The sequence below is a fragment of the Podarcis erhardii genome (assembly GCF_964252035.2).
Source record: "Podarcis erhardii genome assembly, chromosome: 6".
Classification (NCBI taxonomy): Eukaryota; Metazoa; Chordata; class Lepidosauria; order Squamata; family Lacertidae; genus Podarcis; species Podarcis erhardii.
The window spans coordinates 97,728,889-97,742,651 of NC_138510.1; the positions used below are offsets into that span (position 1 = coordinate 97,728,889).

Sequence of the window (13,763 nt, forward strand, 5' to 3'; positions counted from 1 at the left end):
GTTGGCAGCTTTGACAATGTTTGTGTGCGCAAGGCGAGCCCCAGGCAGTGAGCAGCACACACCCAAACTCTGCTCACTCCCTGCCCCCTCGTTACTCTCAGCCTCCTGGAGCAGCTGATAGGCGCTTGGGCTGAACCTCGGCATGCCCTGCTGCGGCCTCTCCACTCCTCCGACCTTGTGGTGGGATGCGGGGCCTGTTAATCACGCCCCACACTCCCTTATCCCCGCACTCCAACGCTTGCCCCCAAACTTGCACAGCCAAGCTCAGCAGAGCCTCTTGGAGCGAGAGGAGCTGTTGCTGCTGCTGTGCGGACGGCTGGGCTGCATTAGGTGAGCGGGAAAATTCCCCCTCAACCTCCTGCTGCTTCTGCTTCTTTATTGCTGTTTCAGCGGGAACCAATCTATTCAAGTACTTTAAATATATACAGTGGTACCTCGGGTTAGGAACTTAATTCGTTCCAGAGGTCTGTTCTTAACCTGAAACTGTTCTTAACCTGAAGCACCACTTTAGCTAATGGGGCCTCCCGCTGCTGCCGCGCCACCACTGCACGATTTCTGTTCTCATCCTGAAGCAAAGTTCTTAACCTGAGGTAATATTTATAGGTTAGCGGAGTCTGTAACCTGAAGCGTATGTAGCCTGAAGCGTATGTAACCCGAGGTACCACTGTATACTCTTATAAAACTGCAGGTTATTACGTTTTTATCCGTTTACAGTTTATTTGTAAATCTCCAATAAACAATTTCCATTCTTTTATAAACAGTGGGTTATCTTGCTTTCTTATTTTCCCGGTAAGTTTCGCCATTTGGGCATATTCCACAAGTTTTTGTAGCCATTCTTCTTTCGCTGGGAAGTATTCTTCTTCTTTCCATTTTTGGGCAAGTAACTTTCTTGCCCATCCTCACAACTGTTGGGAAAAAGAACCCCCGGGGATAAAAGCATGATCAAAGACTAGTACATTTGTATACCAAATTTATTTAAATCCATACAAAAATAATTTCTATATTTCTTTATTTATAAATCTGGAATTGTGGGGAGGGGGGAACTGGGCGTGGGAGGGGGGGTAAGAGCTCCGCTCGAGCTGCTGGTCTCACTGCTGCCGTTGCCTGGAAGAGAAAAGAAGAGAAAAGGATTCTTAATATTTTAATTGATTCTTATGCTGATAACCCATCTTTCTGCTGCCTCTGCCCCACTGCCAGATTTTCTCTGGCCTCCCTGTTCCTGAGGAAGAAAGATCAACACTCACCATCCACGTTGTTATCGGTGGACTCCATCCCCTGGTCGCATGGTCTCACAAAAATCGATCGAATCTTAACCTTCTCCTCCTTTCTGTCCTTCATGATGTTGACCTCCTCCTTCCACTCATCTCCTTCCTCCTCCTGGCAGACCAGGGGATGTATCTTGGGCAACCGGCAGCAGGAGACCAGCAGCCCCCGGAGCCTCCTCAGACTTCGGAACCTAGGGAAGAAGAGGAAACCATGAGGAAATGGGTTCTAGAGATCTCTGTGCTGGATTTGGGGCACCTGGCAGCTAAACCTCCCCTACGTTTCAGGAAGAAGGAGAAATCCTACTTACACTTGAGACGAAGAGAGTCTCTGAACTCCCTCTCGCAGCATCTTTCTCCTCTCTCCTTCACTTGCTGTCCTCAAATGGTTGCTCTTCCCAAAGTGCTCAGCCAAGTCACTCAGCAGGGGACGTGTCACAATGGAGGACAGGACCCTGTTACTTTAGCTATCTTGCTTAATAACGGGCATTCTTCCCCTTCACAGTCACTTTTCAAATCTATCTTTCAGTGGGTTAAGCGGTTTTATTCCATTTATTTAGAAAAGATCTCGAGCTGGCTTCATCCAGCCCGGTGCATTTCTGAACAGGACAGGAAACCCCTTGCAACCCCCCCCCCTTTTCAGCACGGTGGGGTCACCAAGGGAAAGCACTTCTGGCCTCGACTACGGCTGCTGTTTCTCACTTCATAGTTCAAAATAACCCCTCTCCACACCCTGTAGTAATCTGTCCAGTATTACGTTTAAATGTACCCCAAGCTCTACACTTGATTCTTGGCTATTAAAAACTGGTTGAAACCATTTTATTCCATTCACAAAAGAAAACCTGACATGGGATTCTGATCAAGGTTTATAGACAATGGGAGAGACATTTATTGATCCTTTTTGTAAGTTATGATTTGTCTACTTTAGTGTATTATTTATATATTGTAATCCAGAAGGGGTTGGGGTGGGAAGCAGTTTCGAATATGAAACTGGTGGGTGGCTGTCATGAGTTCAGATCCATTTCATAGAATCATGGAATCATGGAGTTGGAAGGGAGCCCAGGGTCATCTAGTCCAACCCCCTGCAATGCAGGAATTTCAGCGACAGCATCCCTGACAGATGGCCATCCAAGCTCTGCTGGAAAACCTCCCAGGAAAGGGGTGGACGGCATAGGGAAGGTTGGGACACGAAGGAGGAGGAGGAGGATTTTATGCGCTGTTGTTTTGAAAGCGCGGGGCTGCGGGGGGATCTGCCAGAGGCCCGAGCGAAGCGCAGACCCTTCCGGGGGGGGGGGGAGCTGCTCTGCTTTTTCTTCAACGCGTTGATGGCGAGCCGGTTCGCCCGCCCGAAAGCCCGCCTGAGGCAGCGCCTGAAAGGCTTCGGCGGACTCCCTTCTGAGGGCTGCCGGGCCTGGCCGTCGGAGGCGGGGCGCCGGGCTGACAGGAAGTACACGTGTGTGACTGGAATCCCACGAGCTGTGCGTGCAATCCCGGAAGCAAGCGGCAGGCGAAGCGAGATGGCGGCGGCCGTGGCCGGGGGGGAGCCGGGGGAGCCGGGGGGCGAGTGGGGTAAGGCGCGGCCCAGCTGGGCCGCTGAGGGGGCCGCGGGGACGGGGCCCGGTCCGTCTCGCTCCCCAGCCCCAAGCTCGGCTTGCCGGCCAATTCTCTTTCTGCCTGTCCCTCCGGACGTGCAATGTCCCCCCCCCCCCCCCGCAATCCTGTGAGGAGCAGTTTAGGGCCGGACGGAGCAGGCCCAGCCCACCCAGGCAATGGGGGGGGGCAGACCCAGTCCCCGTCAAGGGCCGCCCTCCCCCTGGGCAAATGTCCGCTTCCTCCTAGCTTGGCTCCTGCTGTGGACTTTCCCTCTGGCGGGGTGGGGGGTGGGGGGTGGGGGGCAGCCTTTGGTGTTTCGCCCCAGGTGCCAAAATGCCTTGGGCCCGTTAAGAGTGACTGGCCGGCATAAGCCCCCTTTCCCTGACCCCTCGCCTCGCAGACTTTTATTCTTACTTGCTTTGCTTATTAAATGCCTATGCCGCCCTTCGCCCAGGGACAGAGGCATCCCCTGCTCCAGTCCAGCCCCTGACATTAGAGTTGTGTTGAAGATTCAGGGCAGAGGAAAGGAAGTGCATAGTTAAACCTGTGGAACTCCATCCCACAGGAGGCAGACTTGGATGCCTTTGAAAGAGGATTGGAGGAGAGGGCTGGCAGTGGCTACTAACCAGGATGGCTATGCTCTGCCTCCACAATTTCTTCTGAATACCAGTTGCTGGGAACTATGGGAATGGGGAGTGCTCTTGTGCATGGATCCTGCTCACTGGTTTCCCACAGGTTGGCCATTGTGAGTACGGGATGCTGGACTAGATAGGCCGTTGGCTATTCTTATGTTCTTACATTAGTGCTTGCGTATATGCTTTCATGGACGCAGCGGCTGGCACTGTGGGTTAAACCACAGAGCCTGGGGCTTGCCGATCTGAAGGTCGGCGGCTCGAGTCCCCACGATGGGGTGAGCTCCCGTTGCTCGCTCCCTGCTCCTGCCAACCTAGCAGTTTGAAATTACGTCAGAGTGCAAGTAGATAAATAGGTACTGCTCTGGCGGGAAGGTAAATGGCATTTTCGTGCGCTGCTTTGGTTTGCCAGAAGCGGCTTAATCGTGCTGGCCACATGACCCAGAAGCTGTACACCGGCTCCCTCAGCCAATAAAGCGAGATGAGCGCCACAACCCCAGAGTCATTCATTCAGGGGTCCCTTTACCTTTACCTATATGCTTTCATATGAATTGCCTCATAATCCCCCCCCCAACAGACACACATACACATGTAAGCAGGTATTAGAAAGGGGTTCTGAGGGAGAATATGCTATTTAAGGCCAGCATGGCATTTTTCTTTGGTTTACATAGTCAATATACTGTTTTTTGGAGTGGGGGTGGAATTAAGACTGCAATCCTGAACATCTTTACTTGCAATTAAATGTTTCTAAAAAAATCATTGGAATCTATTTGAAGTAAACTTCATACATGAACATTCACTTGTTGCTTCTGACAATCTGTTTAAGCCTCCTCAGGTCTCTTTTAAAGCTCTTATTGGCACTGAAGTGTTCCTTCTTGTGTCTATATGTCTCCTATCATCCCATGGTAAATGAAGCTTTGGAGTGAAATTAAATTGATAAATGGCATGTAGGAAAGAAAAGTGTTCATCCTTCTCTCTCCATGCTGATCACTGATCCAATTCTGTTGTCTCCAGTCAGTCATAGATCACTTATTCTCTCTTAGCTTGACCCAAAGAGTACTGCTTGAAGAATAATCCTCTGTAAATTGCAACACAGTTATTTTGTCCTGTATATTTTGCCTGCTTAGTAAACAGTTCCTACCTGGACAAGTGTATACAGTATCTTTAAAAAAATAATAATCCTGAATTTTGGAAGCAGTAAATTAATCATAGTAAACAACTTGAGTCATGTGTACCTGATGCAGAACTTGCAGGATAGAGAATTACAGTGGTGCCCCGCAAGACGTACACCTCGCAAGACGGAAAACCCGCTAGACGAAAGGGTTTTCCGTTTTGGAGGCGCTTCGCAAACCGAATTTCCCTATGGGCTTGCTTCGCAAGACGAAAATGTCTTGCGAGTTCCTGCGGGTTCCCCCCCTTTCCCCCCTTTTTCTAAGCAGCTAAGCCGCTTATCAGATGATCCGCTAAGCTGATAAGCCGCTAAACCGCTAATAGCGCTAATCCGCTAAGCTGTCAATGGGCTTGCTTCGCAAGACGAAAAAACCGCTATACGAAGAGCCTCACGGAACGGATTAATTTTGTCTTGCGAGGCACCACTGTAGTGGTTTCTCAATTCTGGGAAACAGGAAAATTGACTATCAGTACCTGCTCAGCTTTGACTTGCATGCCTTAATGTTCTCTCCCCTTCATGTTAATTTACATCCTACAGAGTCTCTTCTCTTCACTGAAATTGGTGATCTGATAGAAGATGAATTGCAGCTAAATGCAGAGAATGAAACTTATGTAAGTCGTTGTAGTATGGATAGTTGCATGACCCTACAGTGTATTTAATCAACAAATAAAACTCCCTTGGTTTTAGTTAGTACAGTATTTGTTGCTTGCACACGTTACAACTTTACCTAGTGCAATATTATTTCTCTCCTGCACTAGCACAAATTTGGAAGCATTCCTTTCTACATAGTTCTTTCTATTTAATGCATGCATGCAGCTTAATTTAGCAATCAGTAACACAACCATATTCTGACTTGCACTTTCAACAGTGTGTTTATTACCATTGCACAAGAGAACGTAAGTGAAGCTTTGTATTTTTAACATTTTCTGTGAATCCCTTTGGTATGAATTGACTATTCAACAAACTCCTTACTTATCTTCAGTTGCAATCTTGCTGGTGCTCATTTGTATTTAAAAGCTGAAATATGTTCATAGTCAATCCCTGTAATGTTGGGTGCTTTTATGATGATACTGTAACCAAAAAATGTGGCTTTGAAACCTGGGACATCGTGTTTTTCTGGAACTGGAGAAAAGTAAAATATTAACTTTTAAAACATATTTAAGCTGCTGTGTAGGCTTAAAATGATCTTGAGATGTGCTCAATTGATAGTTTTTATTGAAAAGCTCTTTCTCTTCAGTAGCACATAGATGCTTTAAAAAACATAAGTAGTATTTTTTTTTTTTACTCTATATGTAAGAGAAGCATATTCATGTATTAATTCTGCCTCCAATTTGTTTATATGTAACAAATGTTCTACGTGTGCTGGCAGGTATGTACTGGATGTTTTAGGCAACCAGCTTTTAGCTTTATGGTCTTAGTATGTTGTTTTATCTGATCCTATATAAACATTTATTTCAACATTTGATATCCAGAATGTGTGCAGCATATATTATCTTGGAATAACCATTTAAGCACACAATACTGTATTGTTAATGTTTGGACAGCCTGAAATTTCAAACTCAGAAGTCATGGGCTGCTAATGAACATAGTGGAAAATGTACGGAAAACCATTTTAGGTTCAAATAGGCAAGGTGTTCTGTAGCTCTCCAGCCATATCTAGAAAGACCTGACATATGCATCTGGTGAACAGCTGATCTAGATTCTAGGAATCTAGAGTTAAGAGATGTAAAGGGAATAAGTAAAGGCTGAGGACATGTTGAAACTGATGCCTCTCACAAATGCCTGAGCATTTTCAGACAAAGACCCTCATTTAACTTCAGCCTGCTTGATAGATTATTGTTAGCAAAAGTAAATGAAGTAGTGGGTGATATTCAACTGTTTTCTCATGTTAGAACTGTTTAAATTTTGGAACATGTCTAAATTATGTTTCATTTCAGTGGGTCTACTCTGAGTCAAACTTAGTTGAATACCCAGTATTTTAAAAAAATAATTTTTATTGAGTTTTCAATTTTATATATTTCAAAATAAACATTTTACAAACTTTAAAATATCCAATGACTTCCCTTCTTCTCCTTTCATAGTTCATATTACATATCGTACTTTCCTGCATAATTTCCTTAACCATTCAAATCAATTTTCCACTTTTACATCAATCAAATACTGTTTTCTCTGTTGAATTTATCTTAATACTGCCAGCATTTTCAGCTGTGTACAATTGTTTTCCATATATTCAATATTTTCCAGTCTTCTTTAAATATATGTTCTTCTTGCTCTCTTATTCTGCATGTTAAGCCTGTAAGTTCTGCATATTCTAGCATCTTAAGTTGCCTATCCTCTTTACAAGGGACCTCACTCACTTTCCATTTTGGGGCTAACAGAACATTTTTAAACCAGACAACCTTTCTAAAACTTTTTTTCTAAAACATGTTTTTGACCAACATTTTGGTTTTGTCTGAATTAATTTTAAAACCTGCCACTTCCCCAAGCCTTTTAATTTCTTCTAGCGCTTTGGGAACGCTCTCCAATGGTTGTTCCAATGTTAACACCATATCATCAGTAAATGCCCTGAATTTATAGACCCTTCATCCCACTTCAAAACCTTTAATTTTCCTTTTTCTTCTTATATTCTGAAGCAATATTTCTAACCTCAAGATAAATAACAACGGAGATAGGGGACAACCTTGTCTAGTTCCTTTTCTTATTTGACATTTTTCTGAGAGAATATTATTTACTAATATATTTGCAGACTGAATAGCATAAATTGTTTTAATTCCTGCTAGAAATGAATTACCTGTCTCCATCTTTTCTAAAACCTTGATCATAAATGACCAGGAAATATTATCAAAGGCTTTCTCCATGTCTGGAAAGATTAATTTTTTCATTCCTTCCAGGTACTCAAATTAATTACATTTCTTATTTTATATTTCACTTGTCAGCTTGGTATAAAACTGGCCTGGTCTCTGTGGACTGACTTGGTCAATGTCCTTTTCAATCTATCAGCCAAAATTGTGGCAAATAGTTTATAGTCACAATTCAATAAAGAAATAGGTCTATAATTCTTAGTCTTTGTTAGATCACTATCTTGTTTAGGGATCAAAGTAATAGATGCATCTTTCCAAGAAGCTGAAACAGTGCCAGTCACCAAAATTCTATTCATGGTGTATTTAAGTGGTTCTATAAGTACATCCTGAAACTTTTAAAAATAAATTGTGGTAAGTCCATCTGGTCTTGATGCTTTGCCCATCTTCATTCAGTTTATTGCCACCTGCAGTTCCAAAATCAATATTGGTGCATTCAAAATTACAGTGGTACCTCAGGTTAAGTACTTAATTCGTTCTGGAGGTCTGTTCCTAACCTGAAGCACCACTTTAGCTAATGGGCCCTTCTGCTGCTTCTGCGCTGGTGGTGCACGATTTCTGTTCTCATCCTTAAGCAAAGTTCTTAACCTGAGGTAATATTTCTGGGTTAGTGGAGTCTGTAACCTGAAGCGTATGTAACCTGAAGCGTATGTAACCCGAGGTACCACTGTACTGTTTTTCTTTAGACACTCAGCTATATTATAATCACTCAAATAAGAGTCTATTTTCTTAATACCCTCCTCCTCACAACAATATAAAGAAGTGTAAAAAAATGTCCTTTAAAATATAGAAGTGGTTATAGGCAGTGTAGTGGTTATAGTCATGGGGTTTTTTTCCCCTTAAGGGTCATTCATTTAAGCTTCTCAATTTGACCACCCTATCCCCTTCCCTTATTTGCGATGGCAGACTTTTTTTGTTACCTTGACTTCTTCAAACAGCTTGCTCTCTTGCAGGGCAGACTCCCTTTTTGTTCTCCAGTCATTACACCAAATAGATCAAATAGTTCAAAATAATTCAGAATTAATCCTTTTGTTCCTTTGGTTAAATTTTGGGAAATTTTCCACTCCTGAGAGAGGAATGACAAGGCTGCTTGCTGTTGGAGTGCGTTAGAGCCCAGTGACCACGGCTCAACCACTGGGATGACCTGGCTCCTGGTGGAACTAAGCGGACCCATTGGGAGCTCGCTTTGGTCACTGTGGGACCCCTCAATGTCCTGGTCATCTCCAGGACCTTCTTTGGTGTGCTTGTTGCCTCTGAGCTACCCCAAAACTCCAAAAAAGCAGCAGCCGGGTCACTGCGATAGCAGCACCTGCTTCCTTTTCCCCTTGCGGCAAACCGGAAGTCTACCTAGTATTTCTTGAATATACCGCTTATTCAGTTTGCTTCTCTCTCCATTTCTAATTTTGCTCACTTTAATTTGTAGGAAAACAATCTTTGTGATTTTGACTTTGACTTGGATCTGATACATTGGGACTTGGACTCCTGTGATGTTTCAAAGCAGATCCCAGCAGGTAATCTCCGGATGGGTTGCTCATCGCAAAATATTAGATGCTGCTTCTGAAATATACCCATTTTTCACACAGCTTAAGTGCTTGACGTTGACACAGTAGTAATGAGACCTCTTGCATAAGATAACATTACAGGAGCCCTGGTGGATCAGACCAAAGGCCATTTTAGTCCAGCATTCTGTTCTTGCAGTGGACAACCGAATGTTGATAGCAAGCCCACAAGCAGGACCTGAGTGCAACAACACTCTGTTGTGCTGACTTTAAACCATAATGAATTCTCCCTAAATCAGTGGAAATCTTTGCTCATATCCTGATAGTCTGGATATGGGGAAAGTAGTCTGATCCAAGGGGAAATGATGTATAAGGTTCCTAACGTCATGCTATGTTTTAATCTTTCTAAAGAAGGGACACTGGGGAACCCAAACACTCAAACCAAAGAGGATATTAACTCATTAAATCTATTTCAGCATCATACTTACAATCCATAATTCTACATTTAGAGGCACCTGTTTAGTCTTACATTCATTTACATCCTCATTTTGCAGATGTAGACTGTGAAGTGGAGCCCCCCTCGCCAGCCACTTCAGCTGATTCAGTTCCTTCTCCTCTATCTGTGGATTCTCCAGTACATGTACCTGTAAGCAGCTGAACATTTTGTGCTAGTCACATCCAGTGGGGTAGCATTTAATGGAGTTAGAATTCAGAGCTATATGTAGTTTTTAAAGTTGCATAGAAGCGATTGCTTTTCGTCTCTGCTATGTAACTTCCATGTTCTTCTGCTGGTGTTTTCTAGAAAATACCTGGGAGCAAATCAGAATTAAGGCTCTGCTGCAGTAGGAATGATGCAAGGAATAAATTATTGTACTCTCTCCTTGAGGTTAAGGGCAGGTGACTTGCCCAAGGCCATTTGAGTGAGTCTTTGACTGATTTGATATTTGCCTATGAATTTTCCAAACCTAGAGACTGATATGGTTCATTGCAAGTCTTCACCTATTACAATTCATGGTTTTTATTAACTGAAATTCTATTTGGGGCTGCTGTACATTCTCCCCCTCAACCTCCGCACCCTTTAATCCACCATTTCCAGCTACTGTGATAACTGCAGATACTGGGTATAAATGGCTTACATAGGACTTAATGAGCTGGGTTGGGATCTTGAAGATTTAGCATAGCATGCCATAGATAGCGTGTGAAAAGAGTGCAGATTTGAAAATAGACTTTTTATTAGCATGTGTTCGTCTTCTACTTATTTATTGCAACTGGAATTGACTCATTTTGTTTCGTTTTTGTTTTTACTTTCTCAGGAGGGGGTAGAGCTGGGCTCCAGTTCCCACCCATCGCCTGTGTCTTTCTATGACAGGGGCTCTCAAAGTCTTTCCTCACCTGTAGGACGAAAGGAGAAGAAGCCTCCACCCAGAACAACAAACCGCTCGGGTATAGCAGATATGTTTGCTCTGGCCATCTGCATTATAGGAGTCATAATCCTGGCCTCTCCTATTATAAGTGTGACTGAGAATTAGGGCTGTCACTCAGTTTAAAATAGCTGAGAAAATGAATTGTATGAGTTTTAATTGATCAGTATATATGCGTAAGTTTGCATATGTATAAACAGTAGTTCTGAAGAAAGAGTCATTCTTCGTTTTTAAGAGATGTATCAGAAGCATCAGCACCGTAGATGAGGCATTTTCTCCTGTGTCAGTGATGATTCCTACTACCTGCAGCTTTTGTAAATAATTGTATTAAAATCATTAACAATATTTTAAAATTTTGACACACAATTATTTGGCATCTTTAAAAACCTTAAGACCATTCACTAAACCCTATGTATTGGACACTTGAAATGTGCTATATAAATTGCTATTGTTGATGTTAGTGATCTGTCCCCTTTTTCATCTAGCTTCCTTTTCTGGTTGTTGATTCTTAGAGGGGGCTTGCAGTGACCTCCTGATGTCACAAACATTAGAATTAAAGGATGGTTGCTTACACAAGTTCAACATATATAAAGCTAGTTTGAAATGTACATGTTTTTAATAGTTTTAATCATAAGTAGCTTCCAGGTTTTGTTGATATTTAAAAGCAGATTTTGTGCTTAAGGCTATCTTGAATAGCCTTGAAATGCATCATCTGATGCATTTTCTATTTGAGGGATTCGTACCTCAGTAGCAGAGCATCCAGATAGGAGATCCCTTGTCTGAAACCCTAGAGAATCGCTGCTAGTTAGTGTAGTCCCAAAAAGAAAAAACTCAACAACTCTGACAATGGGTAGATCAATGCCAGTTTTTTTATACTGTGAGTAGATCACAGTCTCTTGGAAGCTGGACGTCTCTGGCGTAGACAATAGTGAACTAGATCAACACAAGGGTCTGATTATACAAGGCAGCTTCCTATCTTCTTGCTTTCCTCCCTGCTCTCCTGCCCATGCTGTCACCTCTGTTGAGGTGCATGACTGCTTATCTTCATGCTAATGCATGTCCTGGATAAAAAGGAACCAGTAATTGTAATCTTTTTGGAAGAACACTTCAATTTCAATCCATTTTCTTTTTTTCTTTTTTAAATATATTTTTATTGCATTTTAATATACATACATGCCACAAACATACAAGTTACAAAATACACAACCAAAAAAAGATTAAAAAAAAGAAAGAGAAAAATAAAAATAAAAATAAAAACGAAAAGACAAAACATAAAATACATAAAACATAGACAACTCAACTTACATTGACTCAACAGTAACACTGATTGACTTCCCTTTATTTCGGTTTCGGAAAAAGTTATCTTATTTATCTATCTGCAGTATCTTTTCATAAAAAAGAAATTTTTTTCGTAGTAAGCGTTATCTCATACCTACTGTGATTTTTACATATACATATGTATTTATTATCAACATTTTTATTTTCCCTTTATCTCTGTTTCCATGTATATCCTGAATTTATCCCATTCATTATTAAATTTTGTACTTTTTTGGTCTCTTATTTTCTGTGTCAATTTTGCCAGTTCTAAATTATCGAATAATTTGGATTGCCACTCTTTTATCGTTGGGATTTTTGATGTTTTCCAATTGCTGTGCAATTTCAATCCATTTTCATTTTGTTCTCCAGCAAATGGATCTTCTGTGACCTCCAGTCGATGTAGTCAGCCAGCCTCCAAACCTTTGGTTCAACCTAAACCTTTGTTGCCTGCCTTTCGGGAGCCTCAGACCGGCCTCAGTGTTCATGCAAAAGCTATTGTCATTCCAGCTCTTCAAACACTCTTGGCACTGCCAAAGCAGCAGCCAGTTGTTGCTATCCAGCCAGCACCTGCAAAAGGTATGTGAGCAGTTGGTGGAGGTTGGAAAGCTTGGCTCTCATGTGTGAAAAGGAAACTGGATCAGTGCCAGTTTTCTTAAGCAAGGTGGATTGCCAATGTTTTTAAATTGCTTTAATATAGAACTATCTTTAATGTACGCAGTTAAGCAGCTTCATCTCTCAGGCTCATTATGCATGTTCAGTTTTGGCACCCAGTGGTGAAATGGTCAAGTACTACTTTGTAGGTCCTTTCTATAGTAAGACCAAGGATGCAAAGAGCCATCTATGTGCCCAAGCATAGATGACTTTTAAAAGCATTGTGAGTTAATGGGAGATGCAAACTTTAAACATTTATTAGTTGTCTTTCAACATTTTTTTTAAAAAAAGATTTCCACATGATTTACAAAGAAGAATGCACCCATCAATTACCGTATACATTAATGCTCTTCAGCAGCCAAGGTGGAATGTCTGGCTGGTAAACATTCCTGGGAAACCACACCTTCCTGCTCAAGGAACCATCTACATACAGTAGCTTAATAATGATGTCTAAGTGACACCTCTGTGTTCAGAGGCAGTATTTCTCTGATTACCTGACACTGAGTCATAATCAATAAGAAATACACCTCCAGCTTTCTTCTGCTTCTAAGCTTCCTGACAGTATTTGATGGGCCACTGCTGAAAATCTAGGGCTGGACTAGAAGACTCTGGTCTGATTTGACAGAGACTGTTAAGCAGCTTCTTTGCCACCTTGTAACTTTTAAAAAAACTGAAGGGAGTATCCAAAGTGATATATGTTATCGCCCAGAGTGTACTGCTTAAAAGGAGGGAGTGGGTATCACCGGGCAACTGCAACTCATTGGGTGTTACTAAAGGAAATCTTTGCATCTCATCCTAGGAGACAGAGTGCCTGGGATTTGAAATGTTTTTCTAGGTCTGGCATCAGTGTTAAGCTTCAACTTTGGGCAATAAATCAGTTCTCTTGATACAGCTGCCAAGGGACAAGACTTAACATGCATAGAAATCTGTTTCTTTGTGTGATAAATCAGTTCTGCAGTGCTGTTTCTCTCTATTTCAGGTCAGCCGGTAATGCTTTCTCAGCCTGCCGTGGTGCATTTTCAGGCACCCGCAATCCTTCCTGCCACTAATCCAGCCATTGCTGTCACTGGTGGAGTCGCACAACTACCAGGCCATGCTGTAAATGTATTGCCGCAAACCGTAGGAAAGAGTTTGACCTCCGGAAAACTTACTGAGGCTAAGCCTGTTCTTCATGCTGCTTCCCCAAATACTAGCATGGATGTAAGTTCTTTCTAACAAAAGTTTGTAATTGGCCCTTGCACCTAGAGAGTTTTTGCTGCAAATCTTCTTTTAGGATTCCAAGAAAACTTGTAGAGCACCATTAGCAACAATTCAGGGCTCTTCTAGGGATTATAGAGACAGAAGTTCAAAAAAAAAAAA

At 42.4% G+C, this 13,763-nt stretch overlaps 2 protein-coding genes across 4 annotated transcripts in view; one reads left to right on the forward strand and one right to left on the reverse strand.

The window, feature by feature from the left end:
• Window positions 1-953: 953 nt before the first annotated feature.
• Window positions 954-3,337, reverse strand: LOC309344744 (uncharacterized protein). Of its 2 annotated transcripts, none has more exons than XR_014157852.1 (3): window positions 3,270-3,337; window positions 1,245-1,456; window positions 954-1,104 (listed from the first exon to the last, which is right to left on the reverse strand). XR_014157852.1 is itself a non-coding variant. In XM_081867412.1 (3 exons), the coding sequence occupies exons 1-3, from the start codon at window positions 1,612-1,614 to the stop codon at window positions 1,013-1,015; spliced, it is 345 nt and encodes a 114-aa protein (XP_081723538.1). In that variant the 5' UTR covers window positions 1,615-2,164; the 3' UTR covers window positions 954-1,012. The 2 variants fall into 2 exon arrangements, 1 of the variants encoding a protein (XP_081723538.1); XM_081867412.1 differs by lacking the exon at window positions 3,270-3,337 and adding an exon at window positions 1,574-2,164.
• Window positions 2,683-13,763, forward strand: part of ATF6 (activating transcription factor 6) — a 79,763-nt gene continuing 68,682 nt past the window's right edge. Inside the window, exons 1-7 of one of the 2 annotated variants that reach the window (XM_081867326.1) lie at window positions 2,683-2,831; window positions 5,196-5,269; window positions 8,940-9,027; window positions 9,570-9,661; window positions 10,329-10,458; window positions 12,123-12,329; window positions 13,384-13,604. In XM_081867326.1, the coding sequence (XP_081723452.1) occupies window positions 2,780-2,831; window positions 5,196-5,269; window positions 8,940-9,027; window positions 9,570-9,661; window positions 10,329-10,458; window positions 12,123-12,329; window positions 13,384-13,604 (864 nt within the window). In that variant the 5' untranslated portion in view covers window positions 2,683-2,779. The remainder of the gene's footprint in view (window positions 2,832-5,195; window positions 5,270-8,939; window positions 9,028-9,569; window positions 9,662-10,328; window positions 10,459-12,122; window positions 12,330-13,383; window positions 13,605-13,763) is intronic. The other variant, XM_081867325.1, reaches the window with a different exon arrangement.